The sequence below is a fragment of the Giraffa tippelskirchi genome, chromosome 13 (assembly GCF_054371585.1).
Source record: "Giraffa tippelskirchi isolate mGirTip1 chromosome 13, T2T-mGirTip1v1.2.pri, whole genome shotgun sequence".
Lineage (NCBI taxonomy): Eukaryota > Metazoa > Chordata > Mammalia > Artiodactyla > Giraffidae > Giraffa > Giraffa tippelskirchi.
The window spans coordinates 93,906,376-93,933,758 of NC_137287.1; the positions used below are offsets into that span (position 1 = coordinate 93,906,376).

The 27,383-nt window shown below is 40.1% G+C and overlaps 1 protein-coding gene across 2 annotated transcripts in view; it reads right to left on the reverse strand.

Annotated features, from left to right (window-relative positions):
• ATRN (attractin) overlaps window positions 1–27,383 on the reverse strand; it is a 174,077-nt gene that overhangs the window by 9,851 nt on the left and 136,843 nt on the right. For both annotated transcript variants that reach the window (XM_081558874.1, XM_081558873.1), the window contains exons 26-28: window positions 12,331–12,409; window positions 8,770–8,877; window positions 2–116 (exon numbers count right to left, since the gene is read on the reverse strand). In XM_081558874.1, the coding sequence (XP_081415000.1) occupies window positions 2–116; window positions 8,770–8,877; window positions 12,331–12,409 (302 nt within the window). The remainder of the gene's footprint in view (window position 1; window positions 117–8,769; window positions 8,878–12,330; window positions 12,410–27,383) is intronic.

Sequence of the window (27,383 nt, forward strand, 5' to 3'; positions counted from 1 at the left end):
CCGGACTGCCCAGGAGGAGGGATTCCACCGAGGCCTCGAGGGAGCCTCACAAACACAGAGAGGACAGCAGCTTTGTTGCCAAAACACGGCTCCAGGGCAATGGGCTTGGGAACAGTCTGGTGGAAGAAAATAAAGAATTATCTAAAATGGTGTTCCCTAAGAAACACCTTGATAGCCTTTACATGTGATTTTTAAAGACACCCCTTCCTTAGTTTCTATTGTTATGAAACATCAAACAAACCACAAACTTTGGAGCTTAAAATAGCACCTATTTATCATCTCAATTTTGTAGGTCAGAAGTCCAGGTGAGAGCTCTGTAGGGTTCTCTGCTTAGGGATATAGGTCCTGTTTATGTCTTCTATCAGTTCTGGAAAGTGAAAGTCACTCAGCCGTGTCTGACTGCGACCCCATGAACTATACAGTCCATGGAATTCACCAGGTCAGAATATTGGAGTGGGTAGCTATTCCCTTCTCCAGGGGATCTTCCCAACCCAGGGATTGAACCTAGGTCTCCCACATTGCAGGCAGATTCTTTACCAGCGGAGCCACCGGGGAAACCCAAGAATACTGGAGTGGGTAGCCTATCCCTTCTCCAGCAGATCTTCAAGACCCGGGAATCAAACTGGGGTCTCCTGCATTGCAGGCGGATTCTTTATCAACTGAGCTATCAGGGAAGCCCCACCTCAGCTCAGGAAGAATTCTCAACTCTATCTCACAAAGGTTTTGAGGGTCTCAGATCTTATCTTCAGAAGGTGGAACTCAAGTTACCAGCTGGGTTCCACTCCTACCAGGAGGCCCTGGGGAAGAACCAGCTTCAAAACTCATTCAACTTGCTGGCAGAATCTAGCTCCTCCAGGCTCTAGGTCTGAGACCCCCATTTCCTTGCTAGCAGTCAGCCAAGGCCACTCTTCTTTTGGAGGCCACTCATATTCCTCTTCACAAGGTCTCTCCAGCATGAAACCAGTGATGATGCTCAAGCACTTCTCATGGTTCCTCTTCTGCCACCAGTCAGAGAAAGCGTTCCCTATATCTTAATGTCAACTACCCTCAGACTTTTAAAAAAAAAAACAATTTAGCTGTGGCTCTCAGGCCCTACAGCATGCAGGCTTCAGCAGTTGTGGCTCATGGGCTTAGCTGCTCCCCAGCAAGTGGAATCTTCCCGCCTCAGGGATCAAACCCATGTTTCCTGCATTAGGAGGTGGATTCTTATCCACTGTGCCATCAGGGAAGTCCACCCTCAGACTTGAATTACTTCTGCAAAATCTCTTCACAGCAGAATCTGAAGTAGTGTTTGACTGAATAAACGCGAGTTAGGAATATTGGGGGCCATCTTCAGAATTATGCCATCAGTGTCTTCAAACTGGTTGAAGAAACTGCAGCACAGGGAAATGACTAGATAAGTGAAATGGCTCAAGTGGTGAAACCACTTATGACCCAGGTGGGAGATGACAGTGGCCTAGATCAAGGTGATAGCTAACAGTGGTGGAAGTGGTGGCACAGTCGTCAGGACATATTTTTGAAGATAAAGTAAAGAAGACTTGCTGATAGATGGGCTGTCTAGTGAGGATGAAAGCAAGGACAAGTCAAAGATGACTTTGGCCTGAGCAACTACAACGTACTGAGTTGGGGAAGTTATGCCAGAGGAGCAGGTGTGGGGAACAATCTCTTGTTTTGAATATGTTAAGTTTGTTCAGATGCTTATTAAGACATCCAAGTGGGAATACTGAGGCAGCAACCTGATATATGAGTTGGACACTCACAGGGGAGTTTAGGTGGCGAGCTCAGGGTGTTTACACCCACAATGGATAAAAAGATTGCTATTGTCTGAATATTCGTGTACTCCCAAAATTCACGTTGAATTTTAACACCTAATGTTAATATTTGGAAGCGGGGCCTTTGCGAGATGATCAGGTCATGAGGGCACAGCCCCCATGAATGGGATTGGTGCCCTCAGAAAAGAGACCCTGAGAACTTCTTCACCCCTCTACCACATAAAACTACAGCTAGAGGGAATTCCCTGAAGGTTCAGTGGTTAGGACTCTGTGTTTTCACTGCTGAGGGCTCAGGTTCAATCCCTGGTCGGGGAACTGACATTCTGTGCAAGTTGCGCGGTATGGCAAAAAAAAAATTACAGCTAGAAGGTGCCATCTACGAACCAGAAAGCAAGCCTTCATCAGACGCTCATCTGCCAGTACCTTGATCTTGGATTTCCCATGCTCCAGATCTGTGAGAAATTAATTTCTATTGTTTGTAAGCTACCCAGTCTCTGATATTTGTTAACAGACTGAACAGACTAAGGCAATAACCAAAGGTGCAGATGTAAAAGATGTGAGGAGAGGCCCAAAGACTGAGTCTGAGACAGCTGCCCACTATTAAAAGATGTTGGTGATGAAGAGGGATGACAAAGAATACACAGCACGAACGGCCAGAAGGTGAGTGTGTGGGGTCTTGACAAGAAATTCTAGACAGTGTTTTACTGGCTGTGCTGCAGGCTGCTGAGTGTGACATGAGGTGTTACTAAGGCTTGTCTACACTTCTTAATCCCACAAATTATCACTATTTTATCAGGACATTTTCTTAGATTTATACTGGTTTATCAGCTGATTCACTCACTACTGCTTCTTATTCCACCCTCCTGGGGTAATTTTCCTCCTTTCTATCACATCCTTTATATATTTCTTTCATACAGGTCTGTTGGTGGCCAAGTACTCAGTTTTCCCTGCAGTCTGAAGGCATCTTTATTTTATCCTTGTTCTTGAAAGGTAGGTACTGGGTACACTATTTGAGGTTGGCAGTTTTTCTCTTTTAATACTTGTAGCTTCTGAGAAGTCAGCTGTCACTCTGTCACTCCTTTCTAGTAAACTTCCCCCCCCAGTTATTTTTTAATGTGGTAAAATACACATTACTTTGCTAGCGTGTGAGATGAGTGCAGTTGTGTGGTAGTTTGAACATTCTTTGGCATTGCCTTTCTTTGGGATTGGAATGAAAACTGACCTTTTCCAGTCCTGTGGCCACTGCTGAGTTTTCCAAATTTGCTGGCATATTGAGTGCAGCACTTTCACAGCATCATCTTTAAGAATCTGAAATAGCTCAACTGGAATTCCACGACCTCAAATAGCTCTGTTCATAGTGATGCTTCCTAAGGCCCACTTGACTTCGCATTCCAGGGTGTCTGGCTCTAGGTGAGTGATCACACCATCGTGATTATCTGGGTCGTGAAGATCTTTTTTGTATAGTTCTTCTGTGTATTCTTGCCACTTCTTCTTAATATCTTCTCTGTTCGTTACGTCCATACCATTTCTGTCCTTTATTGTACCCATCTTTGTATGAAATGTTCCCTTGATATCTCTAATTTTCTTGAAGAGATCTCTAGTCTTTCCCATTCTATTGCTTTCCTCTATTTTGCACTGATCACTGAGGAAGGCTTTCTTATCTCTCCTTGCTATTCTTTGGAACTCTGCATTCAAATGGGTATATCTTTTTCTCCTTTGCCTTTAGCTTCTCTTCTTTTCTCAGCTATTTTTAAGGCCTCCTCAGACAACCATTTTGCCTTTTTGCATTTCTTTTTCTTGGGGATGGTCTTGATCACTGCCTCCTGTACAATGTCACAAACCTCCGTCCATAGTTCTTCAGGCACTCTGTCTATCAGATCTAATTCCTTGAATCTATTTGTCACTTCCACTATATAGTCATAAGGTATTTGATTTAGGTCATGCCTGGATGGTCTAGTGGTTTTCACTACTTTCTTCAGTTTAAGTCTGAATTTTGCAATAAGGAGTTCATGATCTGAGCTACAGTCTCGGCTCCCAGTCTTGTTTTGCTGACTGCATAGAGCTTCTCCATCTTTGGCTGCAAAGAATATAATCAATCTGATTTCGGTATTGACCATCTGATGATGTCCATGTGTAGACTCTTCTCATGTTGTTGGAAGAGGGTGTCTCTCTTTGGCTCCGTCTCTTCCTTCTTTCTGGAGTTATTTCTCTACTCTTCTCCAATAGCATATTGGGCACCTATCAACCTGGGAGTTCATCTTTCAGTGTCAAATCTTTTTGCCTTTTCATACTGTTCATGGGGTTCTCAAGGCAAGAATACTGAAGTGGTTTGCCATTCCCTTCTCCAGTGGACTACATTTTGTCAGAACTCTCCACCATGACTCATCTGTCTTGGGTGTCCGAACATGGCATGGCTCATAGTTTCATTGAGTTAGACAAGGCTGTGGGCCATGTGATCAGTTAGATTAGTTTTCTGTGATTGTGGTTTTCATTCTGTCTGGCCTCTGAGGCATAAGATGAGTGAGATTGCACTCATCTCACATGCTAGCAAAATAATGCTCAAAATTCTTCAAGCCAGGCTTCAACAGTACGTGAACTGTGAACTTCCAGATGTTCAAGCTGGATTTAGAAAGGGCAGAGGAACCAGAGATCAAATTGCCAACATCCTTTGAATCATCAGAAAAGCAACAGAATTCCAGAAAAACTTCTACTTCTGCTTTACTGAATACACCAAAGCCTTTGACTGTGTGGATAACAACAAACTGGAAAATTCTTAAAGAGACGGGCATACCAGACCATCTTACCTGCCTCCTGAGAAATCTGTATGCAGGTCAAGAAGCAACAGTTAGAACTGGACATGGAACAACAGTCTGGTTCCAAATCGGGAAAGGAGTACATCAAGGCTCTATATTGTCATCCTGCTTATTTAACTTATATGCAGAGTTCAGTTCAGTTGCTCAGTTGTGTCTGACTCTTTGCGACCCCACGGACTGCAGAATACCAGGTTTCCTTGTTTATCATCAACTGCCAGAGCTTACTCAAACTCACGTCCATTGAGTCGGTGATGCCATCCAACCATCCCATCCTTTGTCATCCCCTTCTCCTCCTGCCTTCAACCCTTCCCACCATCAGGGTCTCTTCAAATGAGTCAGTTCTTTGCATCACGTGGTCAAAGTATTGGCACTTCAGCTTCAGCATCAGTCCTTCCAATGAATATTGAGGACTGATTTCTTTCAGAATTGACTGGTTTGATATGCTTGCTGTCCAAGGGACTCTCAAGAGTCTTCTCCAACACCACAGTTCAAAAGCATTAATTCTTCAGCGCTCAGCTTTCTTTATAGTCCAACTCTCACATCCATACATAACTACTGGAAAAACCATAGCTTTGACTAGATGGGCCTTTGTCGGCAACATAACAACTCTGCTTTTTAACATGCTGTCTAGGTTGGTCATGGCTTTTCTTCCAAGGAGAAAATTTCATGGCTGCAGTCACCATCTGCAGTGATTTTGGAGCCCCAAAATATAAAGCCTCTCACTGTTTCCACTGTTTCCCCATCTATTTGCCATTGATGGGACCGGATGCCATGATCTTAGTTTTCTAAATGCTGAGTTTTAAGCCAACTTTTTCACTCTCCTCTTTCACCTTCATCAAGAGGCTCTTTAGTTCTTCACTTTCTGCCATTAGGGGTGGTGTCATCTGCATACCTGAGGTTATTGATACTTCTTCTGGCAATCTTGATTCCAGCTTGTGCTTCATCCAGCCTGGCATTTTGCATGATGTACTCTGCATAGAAGTTAAATAAGCAGGGTGACAATATAGAGCCTTGATATACTCCTTTCCCGATTTGGAACCAGTCTATTGTTCCATGTCCAGTTCTAATTGTTGCTACTTGACCTGCATATAGATTTCTTAGAAGGCAGGTCAGGTGGTCCAGTGTTCCCATCTCTCTAAGTATTTTCCACAGTTTGTTGTGATCCACACAGTCAAAGGCTTTGGTGTAGTCAATAGAGCAGAAGTAGATATTTTTCTGGATGTTTGGACTGCAAGGAGATCAAACCAGTCAATCCTAAAGGAAATCAGTCCTGAATATTCATTGGAAGGACTGATGCTGAAGCTAAAGCTCCAATACTTTGGCCACCTGATGTGAAGAACTGACTCATTGGAAAAGACCCTGATGCTGGCAAAGATTGAAGGCAGGAGGAGAAGGGTTCGACAGAGGATGAAATGGTTGGATGGCACCACCAACTCGATGGACATGAGTTTGGGCAAGTTCTGGGAGTTGGTGATGGACAGGGAAGACTGGTGTGCTGCAGTCCATGGGGTCGCAAAGAGTTGGACACGACTGAGCAACTGAACTGAACTGAAAATACACATAAAAATTATCTTAACCATTTTTTTTTTAAAGCACTTTCTTTGGCTGCATCAGGTCTTAGTTGCAGCAAGCAAGATCTTTGGTCTTTGTTGCAGCACACGGGATCTTTTAGTTGTGCCAATTGAACTCTTAGTTGCACCAAGCACATTCTTAGTTGCAGTATGAGGGACTACTATCGTTCCCTGACAAGGGATGGAACCCTGGCCCGCTGTTTGGGAACACGGAGTCTCAGCCACTGGACCACCAGGGAGGTCCCTATCTTAAACTATTATTTAGGTATACATTTTAGTAGTGTTATATGGTGCAACCATCACCATCATCTATTTCCCAAACGCCATGTTGGAAAACTAAAATTTTATACCCATCAAATTGCAACTCCCCCTTCCTTCCTCTCCCCAGACCTTGGCAACCATCATTCTGTTTTCTAGGAATTTGACTACTCAAGGTACTTCACATAAGTGAAATCATACAGTGTTTGTCTTTTTGTGACTGGCTTCTTTCACTTAGCATAATGTCTTTCCTATGTTCATATATGTAGCATGGGTCAGAGTTTCTTTCCTTTTTAAGGCTGAGTGAACCTCCATTGTATGTATATACCATATTCTGTTTATCCATTCATATGTAAATGAACACCTGGGTTCATTCCAACTTTTAGCTACTATGAATAAAGCTGCTATGCACATGGTGTACAAATACATTGTCAAGACCCTGCTTTCAATTCTTTAGGGTATATAATGAGAAATGGGATTGCTAGATCATACATAATTCTATTTTTGCTTTTTTGAGGAAGAGAAATACTGTTTCCCACATCAATTTCATCCCCACTAACAGTACACAAGGGTTCCAACTTCTCCACATTGTACTGATCTTTTTCTGTCCTGGCTGATTTTAAGATGTTCTCTTCATCTTTGGAGTTCCACAGTTTCACTACGATAAATCCAACTGTAGTTTTCTTTCTCTCCTGCCTTTCCTCTGCTTTCTTTCCTTACTCTTGCTTATAATACATTTTGTGAGAATCTGAATAATTATGTCTCCCATCAGTTCTGGAAAATTCTCAGCTCTTTGAAAACTGCCTCTCCTCCATTCATTTGTTCTGCTGCTGCTGCTGCTGCTAAGTCGCTTCAGTCGTGTCCGACTCTGTGCGACCCCATAGACGGCAGCCCACCAGGCTCCCCCATCCCTGGGATTCTCCAGGCAAGAACACTGGAGTAGGTTGCCATTTCCTTCTCCAATGCATGAAAGCGAAAAGTGAAACTGAAGTCATTCAGTCGTGTCTGACTCTTTGTGAGCCCATGGACTGCAGCCCACCAGGCTTCTCCGTCCATGGGATTTTCCAGGCAAGAGTACTGGAGTGGGGTGCCATTGCCTTCTCCATTCATTTGTTCTGGGACTGTAATAATATATATGTTAGATTTTCTCATTCTATCTTCTATATTCTTATTATCTGTCATATTTTTCCATCTTCTTGTCTCTTTGTTCTACATTCTGTGTAGTTTCTTCAGAGTCATCTTCCAGTTCAAAAGCTCTTTCCTCACTTGTCTCTGATGTGTTGTTTAACATGTAATCTGAGTCTTTAAAAAATTTCAACTACTGTATTTTCCATTTCTCTAACAGTTCCATTTGGTTCTTTTTCAGGTCTGCTTGGCCATTCTTGACTCTTATGGCTTCCTAATATTTACTTTCATTTCTTTAAACATTTCATAAGAGCTGTATCATATTCATTCAATGTCAATTCTGTTGTTTCTGCTGACTCTTACTCATGGCTTTTCTCTTTCGTCCTTGGTGACTGTTGATTCTGTGGTCTTGATTTGTGGGACTCCTACATAGCTGAATTGGGTCTGTTTTTCTTAGTCACGATCCACATCTACTTCAGTTGAGAGACATGGTATCTTACCAATCTAGAACCACTTTAGACCATGCACGGTTGTGGTATGGGTTCATGGTTTATTCTTTTCTGGAGGAGGAAAAGGAGAACGATCCCTGGAAATCTCACATACTTCCTGTAAGGTCAGTAATGCTTCAGTAAGTATGTTAGGACATACATGAACGCACACACACACACACACACACACACACACACACATACATACACACATACATACATACATACATATATATGTCTGTGTATATATCTCCACAGACATATAATTGTTTCCTAAGGGTATCTGAACTATTTCATCATTTTGTTAAAAGAGAAAGTCTTATTATTTTCTTCATAGTGGTGGAGGTATTAGAATTCTTTATTTTCCACAGAATTCATAGTCAATTATGACTTTTCCCCCTTAAAAAAAATTCCCTAAATACTTACAAAGGACAATGATTCAATTCAGCTATTTTTAAGTTTTCAAGTATTATGCTGCATAAAACTTAAAAGAATATCAGACAAGTTTTTAAATTTTAAAATTCTCTGAATATAAGACTGCTTAACAACATGAAACAAAGATTGGAAAATAAAAGCAAAAGAATACCTGACATTTTCAGTGTGCTGACTTATTGCTAAGAACAAACAGAGGGGACAAAGTAAGAGGTAACAGAATGAGGCTCTTGCCCTCTCTGGTTCCTCAGACTGAGAAGAATGAGGTTTGATAAGTTAAGTTACAGGGACTTTTGAAATATAATCTCACCTTTATACTCCCCCCAATAAGATCAGGAGGCTCTTCATCTGTTTCCAAAGCAACGTTTACAGAGGCAAAGGGACGACTGGCCATCTGCTGCATCTCTCGAAGAAGTTGCTGATGAGTAATACAGCAACCATTAATGCAAAGAGTACTGAGGGGATTTTATCAGAGAATACTACATATTAAAAATAGTTCACCTTCCTTGATTCAAACAAATCAATTCCAAAACAATATTTCTGAGACAGCTGGGGAAAACTGGACATGGTCCAAGTATTACCTTTTCAATTTTGTTGACTATGATGACAATATTGTTGTTACAGTAAAGAAAAAGTCCTTATCTGTTAGAGATACATATTAATGTACTGATGGATATAATGCTATGATGCCTGCTTATTAAGTACGTAAATTATTCTATTTCCTCATATTTTTATTACTAGATTAAAGCCAGGCTTTCTTTTTTCCTGCTGAAACTTAGACCAAATACTTACACAGCAACAAAAACTATCCTTTGTTACACAGTATCTAGGAACCGAAAGAGTGCTTTCTTCAGAGAGGTGGTATAAACTAAACACATAAAAAACATGAATTTTTGCAGAGCAGAGGGACAAGTAAGGGCTCTGGATTCAGGTAGGCTTGGATATGAACACCTGCTCCAACTCTTTCCAGCTGTATGATGTTAAAAAGTTATTTAAAGTTTCTGGGCCTCAGTCCCCTCCTCTTTGAAATGGGGTTTTAATCCCGTAAAAGTATCAGTAGGATTAAATGAGATGTTTTAACTAGCACAGTGACTAGCTTATGGTGTGTAGTCAATTAAATATCATTCGGGATATCAGAGATTTGGGCATGTCACTGAAGCTCTGAGGTCATGCTGTGGAAGACAATGAGGTCTTACTTAACTACTTCCTTGAAACCATTTTAGAGACAGAATCTTGGGCTGGATAGATCACCGCTATGTTTTAGAATGGCATTTCTGTTTTAGAAACAGATTGTTCTGTTTTAGAAGGGTATTTTTAACATTAAACATTTTGTTAAATATCAATAATCATATGCCTACATCTCACAAAGCTATTAGTCCATTTACTCAGCAAATACATACAGCAATAATCCTCCTCTAGATTTTGTGCTAAGTGTGGAGTCACAGTGAGACAGAGTGCCTACCCTGCTTCCAGTTCCCAGTTTAGTTCCTTTATGACAAGTGCAGGAGATAATGTGAGTAAAGGTCCTTTAAAACAGGGCCTGGTATATAGCAATGACTTATGCAGTATTAGATGCTATTATTTTTGTTGTTATAAATAATATCAAATCATTCTGCTACAGTTCTGAGAGGGCTAAATCATGAATGATATTTTAGAAAAGATGAAATATATTCTGAATGCACAGGTTCACAGTAACAGAGAAATTTTAAATCACAAAGGTAAAAGCTTAGTTTACTGGTTGATCAACTGTGTAACTGGCATTTTTTTTGGGGGGGAAACCTGTTTTCCACAAGGTGTTCACCTCATTTTCTTTCATGTATGTTGCAAATAGTTTCTAGCTGATGGTTTGTCTTCTACATTATTCATTTATTTTTACAAACTTTATTTTTATACATGTTTCTATGATGTTTCAATAATCTTATCTGAAAACAATAATTTTGTCCCCTTTCCAAAAGGAACAAAACTTATTTCTCTTTCTCTTAGTGCAGAGTCTAGAACATCCAGAACAAAACTAAGTGACTATCGATCGGGACTACATGATGGTTAGAAGAAACATGGCCTCTGAAGACAGAAGTCTTAAGCTTAAAACCTAGTTTGGTGTCTTTAAGTAACTGTGTGATGATGGGTGAGTTATTTTGCCTCTCTGAGCCTTGGTTCCTTCATTTGTGAAACAGGAGTAGTATCAGTAACTATTTTATAGGTTGTTGTAAGGATTAAATTACTTAATATAAAACCTCTTAGAAATTCTACAATTTAGAAATGCTCAAATGTCAGTTCTTTTTTTTTTTTTTTTCTTTTTTCTGTCAGTTCTTAACATGACTAACTTGTCTGGATTTTATTGGGTACAACCTTGAGTATTTTTTTATCATGAGTGATGTTGGTTATCTGGTTATTCCTCAAAGTTTTGAGGAGGTATTATTTTTGAGTTTACTAAGAGTTTTGTTTTTAAACTAGCATGAGTGCTGATATTAATAAATGATTAAATGATTACTTGGCCACTACTGAAAATTTAGGGTTTTTTTTTTAAACACCCACGGATATAACATATCCTAGTAGGTTCCCTGGTATGAAATGATCCCTTTACTACATGATAAACTAGATAGCTGCACATTATAGTCATTATGCAACTGGTCTTTACCTTTTGGTGCTACCTTTCTCAAGTTTTGGTTTCAAGGTTTCTATGCATAAAATGAATCAGGATTCTTTTAAGTTTTCCACCTTTTCCTTTACCCTGGAAACATTTATTTTTTTGGAAATAATTAATTCTCATAAACATCCAAGGAGGAATAGACTATTATTATCTCCATAAGCTCATCTCAAATTAAAACTGCCTGGGTCTAACAGCCTTTCTGGAGAGAGTAATAATTTGACTCTCTCAAAATAAGTTTTTGATTCCTTCCCTCGTACTAGTTTATGTGGTTTCTTACTTCTTATTACACGTTTGGATAACTTATTTTTTTCAGAATGTTGCATAATTTGTTCAGATTTTAAAATGTCTTTAGTAATAGAGCTATTAAAAAAACCTCTGAATATGTTATCCACTGAATTTTTTAAATGATCATAAAGAGGATGCAACATTACCTCTATGAAGAAAAAATCACCTTTACATGAGTCAGAAAAGGTGTCACAGCCCCACTGTTCATGTCATGAACAGTGCTGAGTGCTTGGGTATTTTGAGTCTAGATATTTCTGTTCTCTAAATCTTTCTATAGATCAATTTTTAGATAGAAAAAAGCATGAGTATATATAGAAGATCAAAGAGCACAAAATCCAGATATTAGTGCACTTCTATTTAGCAATGATGCAACAGACATGATGACTAAAAGGCAGAGTAATAACAGATATGAAAGTTTCAATAAACAGTTTTGTGTTGTAATTTTTAATCAAGTTTATTTATTTGACTTGCCAATTATAAATATTTGTTTGACTGATTAATATTACTTTTGGAATGGAGCTCTGGAAATAAATCAACACTAAAAAATAAAACTCAAGCAAACACTTAATCAGATACACATTTATCTTTCCTTGAATAATGAGAAATTTTTGAGATGCTTAAATGGCTGATTTTACTCTCATTCTCATGAAAGGCTCCTGTAAAAGCTGGGCTTTACTAAGCCTTCAGATCTCCAGCCTGAGTTAAGGAATCAGGTTCTGGTAGAAAGGGTAAAACTGAGTCAATACAATCCTAAAAGCTTTTTAGAAAGTTAAAACCATGTGGTGCAGAATTAACATAGCTTATATAGCACTAATTGAAGTCTACTGACCATATATTACTCTCTATCACTACACAGCTAAAACTGACATGCTTAAAGGAAATGTGAAGGAAAAAGTTCCTATAGGGATTCATTAATCTTTATTCACTGAGGCTTACCTCTCTACGTCTGGAAGCCCAACAACTTTGTTTGATCTTCCAAACCACAGCAGCCACCAGGAGCAAAGAGAGGAAACAACTGTAAGAAAGGAAAGTACTGAGTTATTATCCCAGCCCCCAGAATCAGCATGTTGTCATCCACACCTCAGGTCAGTCAGGGACACAATCCCCCAAATACCCACTCCAAGCTCCTCTCTGCTGAGTCATCACAACCATGTCCTGGTTCAAAGGAAACAAAGTATGAGAAGAATGATAAGCTGAGCTTTCTGACCCAACCAGTAGACAATCCTGTCTCCACAAGACACTCCCAGAGGAGAGCCTTGACCTTCTGCCAGGCCTTTATCAGAATGACACATCATGGCTTATCCCAAATAATAAAAACAATTCTATCATAATTATAACCAGTAACAAGTATGCTATTTAATCAAGTCAGCAAAAATTTACTGATAAAGCCTAAAATCATGAGAAAAGTTAATTATCAAAGTAACAATCAGCTTTTCATAAGGAAGATGTAAACAGAGAATAAACTTACATGTAATAATATGTATTCAAAGTAAATACATATTTTATAAATAAAATAAAACAACCAAATTCAAGCCAACAGCTTTCTTAAAGATTAGGATAGACTAAGTCCCAGTGGTCTTATAATTGCAAATGATTTTAATATTCTCTCATCAAAAGCTACTATGACAGGAAAGAGAAAGACTGACTTCTGATTAAAAGGACTAATGAGCCTAACAAATAAACCTCTTAGGTAGCTGTTTAAATAATTTTAAAATTGGCATTTTTCACTAATTAATTTGTACAGTGTACCTTTCCAGAGTGTTACCAGCAGATACAAGTCTCTCTGCCCCTGCAGTCGGGTACTCTTCATTGAGCTCTGTGTTTGGAGGATGGGGTTGGCTTTGCAGAGGCAGCTTCAGTGCACATTGCTGAAAACAGGCCGCCCCAGGTGGCTGGTGACAGGCCCCCTAAGGTGCTAGAGGACTGAACTTCTGCCCTTCCAGAAACAGAAATTAAGCCTTCCTCAGCCCACCACTTTCCCAAGAGGCACACAGTGCAGATCCCTTCAATGGGTACCCTGGCAAAAAAGAAGCACCTCCACCCACCCCCCGCCCCCAGATCACCACTCAGTGGAGAGTCTTCAACTCCTATCTTGTTGGGCCCCTCGGCTGTGCTGACACTGATGATCCTTCCATCTCTCTGATGGTTTCTGTTTTTCTTTTCTTACAGTACTTTATTGAGGCAGATCCTGTTCTGGGCTCATGGAATAAATCAATGAACAGAACAAAGGACCACTTTCCCCATGGAGGCAAACAGTAAATAAAGTGAGCAAATTATAGAGCATGTTAGAAAGGAGTAAATACTACACAAATAAAAAGAAGGTAAGGGTAAGGAGGTTCAGGAGTGACGGCGGTACTCTAAAGCAGAATGGTCGGAATGCGTGGACTTTAACTCTTGAGAAGGTGACGTGTGGCTAAGACATGGAGGATGTGTGGGAGGTGGCTCATGAAGGTCTGCAGAAATGTGCCTGGGCAACCAGGATCAGATAGCACAAAGCCCGAGGCAAGGATGTGCCCGGGATTTCTTGAGGAAGCTCGGGAGGCTGGAGTGGGAGGGGGCAGTTATGCCAGGGATAAAGACATAGAGGAAAGAGAAGGGCAGATCAAGAGGACCCTAAAGCCATCATGATGGTGTTGGCTTTTACTCAGTGAGATGAGCCACTGCAGGTTTTTGAGCAGAGAAGTATCATGATTTAATTTATACTGAGGAGACCATTAAGGTAGCAACTCAGAACTAGAACAGGAGTCTAGGTAAGAAATGAGGGCAGCTCAAACCAAGATGATGGTAGCAGGGGTGTGAAAAGTACTTTGGAATCTGGACATGAAGGTCAAGACAGTAGGATTTCCTGATGGGCTGGATGTAGGGTACAAAAGAGAGAAGTCAGAGTGTGGGACCTGAGGAACTTGTCATCAACCTATACAGGGAAGATTCTGGGGGGAGCAGGTGTGAGACAGCAGCGAGTAAAGTTTTAGACATGCTGAGTTCTGAGACATCTACCTGAAAGCTACGGGGAGATGTCATGAGTTGATCCGTAAACCTGAGGGCTGGGTGTCAGGTTTGAGCTGGAGACAGCTTGAGAGTCATCAGCGTACACGTGGTATTTGAAGTAATGAATCTGCATGAGGACATCAAGGGAATAAATACAAATATGGAAGAGTGTCTTGAGGGCACCCCAACACTGAGAAGTTAGGGAGGACAGGAAGAAGAAGTAAAGGAGTCTGAGAAGAGTAACCTTCTTGGTCTTTCATAGTTTCTGTGCATAATCCTGTCCCGCCCCCATAATCCTGCTTTTTGTTACTTTTAGTCAACTAGATAAACACAAGAAGGCAGCAAAGCTACAAAGAAGAACATGAAACACGAGAGTTGCTCCAGATGCTGCTGATGCAGCTGAACCCAGGGTGGCCTCAGAGACCTCTCCTGGACTACCCTCAACACAGAGTTGTGAAACAGAGCGGCTCAGGAGGTCTGTGCCCTTTATTCCCGAGAGCTTCTGTCATCAATGTGGACCTGTTAAAAATACCAACAACCCAGTTCCTTCCACCTGTACCAGCTTTTCTGAGACACAAACGGCACACCAACAGACAATGAGCATCCTTCAAAGCTGATACATGCGTGGTTTCTCCTCGGGTAACACAACAATGAAGAATTGACTAGTTATTTCAAAAAAGGTGGCATTTGCTGATACCCTCCTTCTTTTTTTTCCTACCACTAACCTGGGTACAAATGGGGCTGTGACTCAGTGTTTATCTTTCTGAAGTCCCTCTTATCAATGGTTTTCTATAATTTTAAATACATTTCCAAATATAAGTTTTTAAAGTGCAAATTGCTCAGTCGTGTCTGACTCTTTGTGACCCCATGGAATGCAGCACACCAGGCTCCTCTCTCCATGGAATACTCCAGGCAAGAACACTGGAGTGGGTTGCCATTCCCTTCTCCAGGGGATCTTCCTGATCCATGGATCAAACCCGGGTCTCCTGCATTGCAGGAAGATTCTTTACCATCTCAGTCACCAGCACAAACAAAACCTGTGCAAAACAGGATCCAGGGGAAAGGAGCGGTGATTGCACAAGAGACTAAATAAGACTTGCCTGTGAATGTTTAGGAGTCTCCAGTGGAGGAATGGGTCAGCAGTGGCTTGCCGTGGGGTCAAGGGAACTGGCAGCAGCAGTCCTGGGAGGCGTGGCGTGTTGGCATAAGTCTTCTTGGAGGAGATCACCATTAGCCCTACTATAAAGCCTACAGCCCTACTATAGAGACTGCAGACTCTAGGACTGGGCTGCTTCAGGTCAAACTATAGAGAGGGAGCACAGCCCCACCTATTAGCAGAAAATTGTATGCAAGATTTACTGAGCATGGCCCTGCCCACCAGAGAAAAACCCAGTTTTCCCCACAGCCAATCCCTCCCATCAGGAAGCTTGCACAAGCCTCTTACCCTCATCCATCAGAGGGCAGATAGAATGAAAACCACAATCCCAGAAAACTAACCAAAATGATCACTTGGATCACAGCCTTGTCTAACTCAATGAAACTGAGCCATGCTGTGCAGGGCCACCCAAGAAGGACATGTCATGGTGGAGAGTTCTGACAAAATGTGGTTCACTGGAGAAGGGAATGGCAAACCACTTCAGCATTCTTGCCATGAGAACCCCATGAACAGTATGAAAAGGCAAAAAGATAGGACACTGAAAGATGAGCCCGTCCCCCTTGCCCTGGTCAGTAGGTATCCAATATGCTACTGGGGAAGAGAAGAGAAATAGCTCCAGAAAGAATGAAGAGGCTGAGCCAAAGTGGAAACAACACCCAGTTGTGGATGTGTCTGGAGGTGAAAGTAAAGTCGGATGCTGTAAAGAACAATACTGCATAGGAACCTGGAATGTGAGGTCCATGAATTAAGGTAAATTGGATGTGGTCAAACAGGAGATGGCAAGAGTGAACATTGACATTACAGGAATCAGTGAACTAAAATGATAGGAATGGACATATTTAATTCAGATGACCATTATATCTACTGCTGTGGGCAAGAATCCCTTAGAAGAAATGGAGTGGCCCTCACAGTCAACAAAAGAGTATGAAATACAGTACTTAGGTGCAATCTCAAAAACAACAGAATGATCTTCGGTTTGTTTCCAAGGCAAACAAATGTTTCCATTCAACATTACAGTAATCCAAGCCTATGCCCCAACCACTAATGCCAAAGAAACTGAAGTTGAATGGTTCTATGAAGACCTATAAGACCTTCTATAAGTCATACCAAAAAAAAAAAAAGATGTCCTTTTCATCATAGGGGATAGGAATGCAAAAGTAGGAAGTCAAGAGATACCTGGAGTAACAGGAGTACAAAATGAAGCAAAGCAAAGGCTAACAGAGTTCTGCCAAGAGAACGCACTGATCATAGTAAATGCCCTCTTCCAACAACACAAGAGACGACTCTACATATGGACATCACCAGATGGTCAATCCTGAAATCAGATTGATTATATTCTTTGCAGCCGAAGATGGAGAAGCTCTATACAGTCAGCAAAAACTGGACCCAGAGGGGACTTCCCTGTGGTCCAGTGGCTAGGACTCTGGGATCCCAATTCAGGAGTCCCAGGTGTGATCTCTGGTTGGGGAACTAGATCCCACGTACCACAACTGGGACCCAGCACAGCCAGGAAAAACAAAACAAAACAAAAACCAGGACCTGGAGCTGACTGTGGCTCAGATCATGAGCTCTTTATTGCAAAATTCAGGCTTAAATTGAATAAAGTAGGGAAAACCACTAGGTCATTCAGGTATGACCTAAATCAATTCTCTTACAATTATACAGTAGAAGTGACAAAATAGATTCAAGGGATTAGATCTGGTAGACAGAGTGCCTGAAGAACTATGGACGTAGGTTCGTAACATTGTACAGGAGGCAGTGATCAAAACCATCCCCAAGAAAAAGAGATGCAGTAAGGAAAATGGTTGTCTGAGGAAGCCTTACAAATAGCTGAAAAAAGAAAAGAAAAAGGCAAAGGAAAAAAAGAAAGATATATCCATCTGAATGCAGTGTTCCACAGAATAGCAAGGAGAGATAAGAAAGCCTTCTTAAGTGCAAAGAAAGATGAAAACAATAGAATGGGAAAAACTAGAGATCTCTTCAAGAAAATTAGAGATACCAAGGGAACATATCATGCAAAGATAGGCACAATAAAGGACAGAAATGGTAAGGACCTAACAGAGCAGAAGAGATTAAGAAGAGGTGGCACGAATACACAAAAGAACTGTACAAAAAAGGTCTTAATGACCCAGATAACCACGATGGTTAACCTAGAGCCAGATATGCTGGAGTGTGAAGTCCAGTGGGCCTTAGGAAGCACTACTATGAATAAAGCTGGTAGAGGTGATGGAATTCCAGTTGAGTTGCTTCAAATCCTAAAAGATGATGCTGTCAAAATGTTGCACTCAATATGCCAACAAATTTGGAAACCTCAGCAGTGGCCACAGGACTGGAAAAGGTCAGTTTTCATTCCAATCCCAAAGAAAGGCAATGCCAAAAATGTCCAAACTACCATATATTTGCTCTCATTTCATATGCTATCAAGGTAATGCTCAAAATCCTTCAAGCTAGGCTTCAATAGTACGTGAACCAAGAACTTTCAGATGTACAAGCTGGATTTAGAAAAGGCAGAGGAACCAGAGGTGAAGTTTTCAACATCTGTTGGATCACAGAAAAAGCAAAAGAATTCCAGAAAAACATCTACTTTTGCTTCATTGATTGAGCTAAAGCCTTTGACTGTGTGTATCACAACAAACTGGAAAATTCTTGAAGAAATGAATACCAGACCACCTTACCTGCCTCCTGAGAAACCTTTATGTGGGTCAAGAAGCAAGAGTTAGAACTGGACAGGAACAACGGACTGGTTCAAAATTGGGAAAGGAGTACGTTAAGGCTATATATTGTCACCCTGCTTATTTAACTTATATGCAGAGTACATCATGCAAAATGCCAGGCTGGATGAAGCACAAGATGGAATCAAGAACTCCGGGAGAAATACCAATAACCTCAGATATGCAGATGACACCACCCTAATAGCAGAAAATGGAGAGGAACTAAAGAGCCTCTTGATGAAGGTGAAAGAGGACAGTGAAAATTCTGTCTTAAACCTCAACATTTAAAAAACTAAGATCATGGCATCTAGTCCCATCATTTCATGGAAAACAGATGGGAGAAAAAGGAAACAGTGACAGACTTTATTTTCTTGGACTCCAAAATCACTTTGAATGGTGAGTGCAGCCATGAAATTAGAAGATGCTTGCTCCTTGGAAGAAAAGCTATGACAAACCTAGACAGCATATTAAAAAGCAGAGACATCACTTTGCCAACAAAGGTCTGTCTGAGAGCTGGACCATAAAGAAGGCTGAGCACTGAAAAACTGATACTTTCGAACTGTGGTGCTGGAGAAGACTCTTGAGAGTCCCTTGGCCTGCAAGGAGATCAAACCAGTCAACCTAAAGGAAATCAACTCTATTCATTGGAAGGACTGATGCTGAAGCTGAAGCTCCAATCCTTTGGTCACCTAATGCAAAGAGCTGACTCATTGGAAAAGACCCTGATGCTGGGAAAGAATGAGGGCAGGAGGATAAGGGGGCAACAGAGGTTGAGGTGGCTGGATGGCATCATTGACTCAATGGACATGAGTCTGAGCAAACTCTGGGAGATAGTGAAGGAAAGGGAAGCCTGGAATGCTGCAGTCCATGGGTTTGCAAAGAGCTGGACATGTCTGAATGACTGAACAACATCAAGTTTTTAAAAAATCATGGGAATTTTCAAATTCTACAAAAGTAGAGAGACCAAACCAGTTAATCTCTGTATGTTCATTACTCAGTCTTGGCAATTATTAACATTTTTCTGGCCTTCAAAGATCATTCTTAAAGAAGTTTATTGCTCTTTCAATGCTAGGACACTGGCCCTTGACTAGGGGTCTGTCACTTCTTTTCAGCTCTGTACTTACAACAAAACCCTTTGACCTTTTTTGTCCTAAATCTGTCCCTGTTTATCAGAGGCTTACACTTTTCTGAGACTGTTCTCAGAAATTTGTCTTGATTCGAGGCTGTTTTTTTATATCTTTTGTACATGTCTTTGAAAACTCACAATCTGTCTGAGAACTCCGTGTTTGGAGATGTTTTTCACCAGCTTAATAGTGTATATAGAATAATACTTTTGAGAGCGTACTAAAATTTCCTTTTTCTGCCCTTACAAGTCTAGCCTTTCTAAAACAACATACTCATTTCGTGGCCTGGCTTTGATCTCCCAAACAATCTAAATATGAGACATTGCTGCTTCTTCCCAAGTTCCTATGACTTGCACTTTACCATTCTGATCTCAATTAGATCAGACAGGATCTAATCTAGTGACAGGATCTAATCTAATGGCAGGATTTTGCATCATTTCTATCTTCTGGAAAATAAAGTGATCAACAAGACATGGATCTGTCAAAATGTCCATTGTCAATCTGGCAACAGCCTTCACGGAAATTCAGATAATTAGAAGTTTTACAAAAACATACCTTGCCTATATCAGGAATTCCCATTACAGTCCCCCCTATTGGACATTCCTTGCTTCTCCTTTTTATTTTTATCCAAATGCTATCATCTAAGGCACCTTTAACCCCAGTCACACAGATTTGCATAGAATGTTAGTCTGTCTCTCCCTCTTTACTAATAAACAGTCATTATGCTGACCACACTCCTACATCACTCCCAGACACAAAGCTCTTTCACCTACATCACCTCATTTGATTTTCAGAGCAAGCAAGCAAATTGGTCTTATTAAGTCCCTCTTTATACACAAGCTCCTACTGGAGTCTGGGGAAGCATCTAATTATGACACAAAAGAGGATTTAATGGATTTATCAGGATCTAGAATTTACTTTTCACTGTGCCCAAGTCTGGGAGTTCTTTTCTAACTTACCTCACATTAATGTTTTCTCACTTGAATCACTGAGCTATCCCCTTCCACTCCCACCCCCAAATCTAATCCTCTTTTCTATATTCTATGAGCCATTCTTCAGAGTGCTTAGGATTACCTGGATAACTTCCCTTCTCCCCTTATGTTTCATGTATATGAACCTAGTTAACTTGCTCTGGGAAAATATCTGCTTCCTCATTCATGTTCATGAAAAGGACTCTATTCTCAGCTAAATGCTCATCATTCTTAGTTCCTGAACAAAATCCAGAGAAATCAAAGTTCTGCATTCTTTTCCAAAGGTTCCCACATTCAAAAAAAGAGAGAAGTGATGAGAACACCATCTGTCCTTGTTTATTACACAAGATTCTGAGGTCCCTAAGGATGCTCCTCTGACCAATTCTAGTGATGTCATTCAGTCTTCCACCAATCAGCTGTAGTGACTAATCCTCACTGGGTTGGTACCTGGCAGCAAGTCACTACATTCTGTACACATGGTCCAAGAACATAACACACCTGATAAATGGAGTTACTTAGCATACGGCCTCTACATTCCCATCAGCCAGAACCATGAGCTTTTTTCCCATGAGCTTTTTCAAGGTTGGTGTCTATGATTCCTCATGGCTCTGCACTTTTCCTGAAGGTCTACTTTACTTTCCATATATACCTGAGCATGACTCTGTATTAGATGCTGAAGGTGTGCATGTATACAAGGGTGAACAAAAGAAAGACACTGTACCTACTCTTTTGAAGTTTAGAACTTAACTGTGGACACAGACAGTACAAAGTAAAACTGTGATAGGACCATAATGAAAAGCAATACAGTTCCATGGGAGAGTAGAACAAAGGGAGAGAATTTAGTTTGGGGGTTCACTGATGGAATTTTGGAGGAAGTGACATTGTGTCAAAATTGGAAGATGAATGTGGTACAGTAAGAAATATACATATGGTCTTTGTCCCAAGTTTCTGGCACCTAAGCCCCTTGAAATCTCCTATGTATCAGGACCATCCCCTCCCCTATTTTTTATACAAGTGTTCATAACGGCTTTATCTGTAACAGTCAAAAACAGGAAACAATGCAAGTGTCTATCAGGAGGTGAATAAACAAAGTGAGGTTTATCTTTAAAGAGACTATTATTCAGCTTTAAAAAGGAAGAACCTACCTTTTAATTTTGATTTAAAACATCTTTAAAATGTATCTTCACCAGATTTATACACAAAGTAATTTAAACAATACAGAAGGGTATAAAAAAATTACAGGGTCTCTGAGTCTTAATTAACTATTTTTTACAACACATTTATGGAGATGTTACTCAGGAGTGTCTTTTTTTCTCTCTTGGGAGGGAAGGACCTAAATAGCTTCAGGACTGGGGCTGGCCACCAGAAAAACTAATCATGTGATTACAGGGTTATACCATTCAGCCCTTATCACACCTCCAACTCCAGGAGGGGAGAGTGGCTGGAGGTTGAGTTCACCAATGACCAGAAATTTCACCAATCATGCTTACTCAATGACACCTTGAAAAAAAAAGTGGAATGTCAAGGTTTGGAGGGTTGGTGAACACACTTACATGCTGGGAGAGTATGGTGTCCAGAAAGAGCATGGAAGCTCTGTGGTTTCACACCTTGCCCAATGAATCTCTTCCACTGGGTTGTTCCTGAGTTGTAGTCTAATAAATCTGTTATTTTAAGTATAGTCTTTTCCTGAGTTCTGCGAGGCAACAGTAAACTGTTGAATCTGAGGGGGTTCATGGGAACCCCCAAGCTTGTACTTGGCCAGGCAGAAGTGTAGGTAGCCTGGGGACTCATTGTGGTTGATGTTTGAAGTGGGAGCAGTCTTGGTGGATTGAGCCATTAACCTGTGGGGTGTGTACTAATTCCAGGTAGTGGGTGTCAGAACTGAATTATAGGACAATCAGTTGATGTCAGAGAATTGGTTTTTGTTTAGAAAAAACAAGCAATGGGTAAAAGTACATAGGTGAAGGGTAGGGAGAAGAACATTTCAGAAAGAAGGAAAAATATGTACAAATGCCATGAAATGGGAAGGAATTTGGTGCTTTCTAAGAAACAGAGGGAGGCTCATGGGATGGGAACACAGAGAAGAACAGCTAAGGTGAAGGTACAGAGGTGAACAGAGATTCATGCAGGACCTTGGTTTTTTAGATACAACCCAGAGTCATTAGATAGGAGATAAGTGGTTAGATACAAATTAATTCATGGTTTTAAGACCTCCTCTGGATTTTTTGTGGGTTGTAAGGGAGCCAAAATCAACCAAAATAGTCCTGGTGAGCCTGTGATGGTTGGGACTAGGGTGGGGGAATAGAGGTAGGGCAGGTCAATGTTTCTGACAGCTATAACTGCTGGGAGGTGGTAAGGGAATGCCTGTTGGGTGTGACAGGGAAAGAAGTGACTTGGAACTGGCAGCATAATTTGTCAATTAGTGATATGGGCAAGACGAGTGAGGAAGGATCAGAAAGTTATGCTTCAGATGGAGCTGGCAGACTTCCACCAGAAAACACAGAGAGAGAAGATGGCCAGGGTCAAGCTCTGGAAGAAAAGCAACAATAAGAGGCTGAATAGAAAAGATAATTCAGGAAAGGAGGCAAGAAAGAGCAGCTGTAGGGCAGTATGCGGTCATAAAAGGCAAGAAGAAGGGTCTCATTGATAGGGTGGTCAATTGATTGATACTGTTGAAAAGCCAAAATGATAAGAATCGAAGAGTAACTTTTGGATTTAGCAATAGGGATGTGCTAGTTGCCCTCAATAACAAGAAAATTAGATGAGTTGTGGAGATGGAAGCCAGATAAGAGAGGGCTGAAAAGTAAAAGAGGGGCTCCAGTAAGGATTTGTAGAGCAGTAAAAACACTCTATGATATGATGATGGATACGTCAGTATACATTTGTCCAAACCCCATAGGATGTACAATACTATTAACTTCAGATGATGATGATGTATCAGTGTAGGTTCATCTTTAGTTAAAAAAAAAAAAAAAGGTACAATTCCAGCGAGTGATGTTGAGAATGGAGATGCTATGCATGTGTGGAGGCAGGGGCTATATAGGAAATCTCTGTACCTTTCTCTCAATTTTGTTCTAAACGTAAACTTTCTTTAAACAAATAAAGTCTCTAAAAATAAGAAGAAAAAAGGAAGGAAGGAAGGAAGGAGGGAAGCAGGAGAAGAGAGAGAGAGAAAGAAAAAGACAGTGAGTGTGTGAGAGAGGGAAAGAAAAGGGTGAGAAGAGAAAGAAGGAAGAAAGAAAGAGAGAAAGAGAAAAAAAAAAAAGTCTAGAGTATATGGATACAAGGAGGGAGAGGGTGCTGGGGAACTTCCAGAGTGCTGTGGGGAGCTACATTCAGAGTGGCCACACCAGATGGCTTCTTCTCTCCTCCCTGTTTGTGCTGAGCAACTGAAGACAGCAAATCAGGCAGTGAGGTCTGGTCCTTGGACTCGAGAGACCAGGCAGGATGGATACTCTCTCATTCAGAAGACAAACTAACAATATATCTGATCCACCAGCACACTCTCCATCTCTACTCCACACTCATTGGAGGCTGTGACAGACAGAAATGGCATCCGTACACAAGTAAACATGGAATCTTCAACATGATAAAAAATCAGACATTGAGGAAAACCAACATTGTGAAAGAGAGGTACCAAACAACAACAGACGACAACTGAGACAGTTATTAATAGCACAAAATAAGACTTCAAAATAATATAATAAAATTTATTAATCTCAGAAAGGAATATGAAAGTAAACTGCATTCATAAAATTGAAACAGGCTACAAGGAATAATATATTAGAAATAAAATGCAAATGTTAAAAAAAAAAATCTCACCAGATGACTCAATAAAAGAAATGAACCCAACACTGAACTAAATTAATGAGTTGAGCTCACCTAGAATGTAGTACAAAAGGAAAATGAAAAAGAAAATGAGAGTTTAGTTAAGAAATGCAGGACAGATCCAGAGTCTCACTCACTCATCCAACTAAGGCTGGGAGTCACACATAACTGTTTCAAGTTCTCAGAACTCAGTTTAAAACTTGTAGGAGAGACCTCTAATTGGCCCTGCTCATCTGTGCATATCAAATCACATGTTCATTTATAGATGGGCTGCCCCTGAGTGCTAGACTGTTACAGGTGACTAAGTGGTATAATAAAAACGTGAGTAAAGTGAAGTCCAAGAAGGGTGGACTCTGGGGTGAATGTGCCAGAAGAAGACTTCATAGAGGAGTAGACAGGTTGGGCTCTTAATATGCCCTTGTGTCTAGTAACTTTGCTGAACTCATCTATTAATTCTAACAGTTAATCTGCAGATCCTTTAATTTCTATGAATACAATAATGTAAGTAATGATTTTTTCTAATTCTTATATATTTATTTTTCTTGTCTTACTGTATTGGCTAGAATGTCTATCAACAATGTTAAATAAACTAAGTGATAGTTTTTGTCTTTCTTTTGTTTCCAAACTCAAAGGGAAAGCTTCTAATATTTTACCATTACGAATGTTGACTGCTGTTGGCTTTACATACTATTCCTTTATCAGATTTTTAAAAATTATTTACTTATTGTTGCACTGGGTCTTTGCTGCTGCACACAGGCTAAACTAGCCTTGCAATTTCTGGAATAAACCCAACTAGGTTATGATATAGAAGTTTTTTTACATTATTGGCGGATTTTTGCTTCCTTCTTCATGAGTGAGACTGGCTTGTAAATTCCATTCTCATATTATTCTTGTCAGGTTGTGCTAAGTTCATAAAATGAGTTGGGGAGTATTTATTCTTTTCTATTTTCTAGAAGGTTTAGTTAATATTGATTGTTATTTCTTCCTTAAAATGTTGTAAGTTACCAACAAAGCCACCTGGGCCTAGGGTTATCTTTTTGAGAAATTTTTTAATTATGTACTGTTTTAGAATAGATATAGGGCTATTCAGTTTTCTATTCCTTCTGTGTCAGTGTTGGTAAACTGTATATAGTTTCATTATGTTTTTTAGTTGTTTCATTCCATCTGTTCCATTTTCAAGTTTATTTGCATAAAGCTGCTCATAAAATATTTTTCTAAAGGAAAAAATGTGTGCAGGATTTGTAACATCCCTCCCCCCTTTTAATTTCTGATTATTTATATCTTCTTTGTTTTTCTCTTGGTCACTCTTGCTAGCAATTTATCAATATTATTCTTTTCAAAGATCCAATCTGTGGTTCTTTCAATCCTCTCTACTGTACTTCTTCCCCTGTATCATTAATTTTTGCTCTACTTATATTCCTTTCTTCTTTTCTTTAGGCTTAATTAGTAGTTCTTTTTCTCATTTATTGAGAGGCTTGCTCTTTCTTTTCCAACATATGCTTTTATAAAGTGGTGATCTCAACCTTAGCTGCAAGTTGAAATCACTTGAGCGTTCAAATGCTTGAGTTCTACCCCTACAGATTCTGATGTAATGGCTCTGGGATGTAGCCTGGGCATCAAAAGCTCCTCAAGCAATTCTACTATGAAGCTAAGGTTGAGAACCACAGATTTAAAGCTGTATCCTCTAAATACACTTTTTGTTTTCTTCAAAAATCTTTATTTATTATTTTTAACTGAAGTATAGTTGATTTACAATGTTGTGTGAATTACTGCTGTTCAGCAAAATGATTCAGTTATACACATACATTCTTTTTTAAAATATTCTTTTCCATTATTGTTTAGCATAGGATATTGAATGAACACAGTTCTCTGTGTTATACAGGAGGGCTCTGTTGTTTATCCATTGTATATATAGAAGCTTATATGTGCAAACCCCAACTTCTCACTCCAACCCTCCCCCAACCCCTTCTCCCTTGGTAGCCACCAGTCTGTTCTCCATGTACATGATTCTGTTTCTATTTCATAAATAAATACAACTTTAACTTTGTCCCACAAGCTTTTAATATTTTCCTCATTTAGTGCAAATCATTTAAAATTTTCTGCTTTGTTTTAATTTAAATAAAAAATTTTAAATGGGCAAATGCAATATATTGTTTTAGCGGTTAGGTCAGCTTTGGGAAAGAGGAAAGGGGCTGTCACTAAGGTAAATATAAGGTGACTTCTAGGCTACTTGTAATACCCTAGGGAAACAAAAACTCTTGTCCCAGGTAGTAGTTACATGAGAGTGTTCAATTTGTGATAATTCATTAAGCTTACAATTTCTATTTGTATAATATAAAAATATTATACTTCAATATATATTTATTAAAGAGAGAAGACAGATCCCATAGAAAGTGTGGGAATGATAATGACACTAACTTTCTCTCAATATTAATACTAGAAGCTAGAAGAAACAGCATAATGCCTTCAAAATTCTTTTTTTTTTGGGCCACAGTGTGTGGCACATGGCACTTATCTGACTAGGTATGGAACACATGCCCACTGAATTAGAAGCACAGAGTCTTAACACTGGATCACCACAGAAGTCCATGCTTTCTAAATCCTAATGGAAGGTATTTCCAACCTAGAATTCTGTGTTCAAACTTTCAATAAAATGTGAGGGTAAAATTAAGACATTTTTGGACAGGAAAGGTCATAGAAAAGTCACCTCTACATGCACCTTTCCTCAGAAACTTCCTGGAGAATGTGCCCCAGTATAAGGTGGGAATAAACCGGGAGACAAAGACATGGGATGAAGGAGACAGAGACTTCAACATAACAAGGCTAAAGAAATTCCCAAAATGACAGTTGTGCAGCAGGCCTCAAAAACAGCTAGTGCACTTTGGGAGCAGCAAGTTTGGGTTCTAGGGCAGAAATCTCCAAGAGAAACTAAAACCAAGAGAGTATCTTCGTGTGTTTGACCACATCAAGAGGGTGTTCAGTTCTGTCCGAGTATAGGGGTAGTAAATCAAGGGTAGTAAATCAAGGGTAGCTACATGGAACACCAAACAATTAAAAATCCTAAGTATGGCAAATATTACATTTAGCACAGCAAAAAGTGATTCCCCCATCCAAAAAATGGGGAAGTACAATTAGAGTTCAACTCAGCAGCAAATGGGAGGTTTTTATGGTTATAACAACATAAATAGGGACTCCCGATTTAGCCAAACAT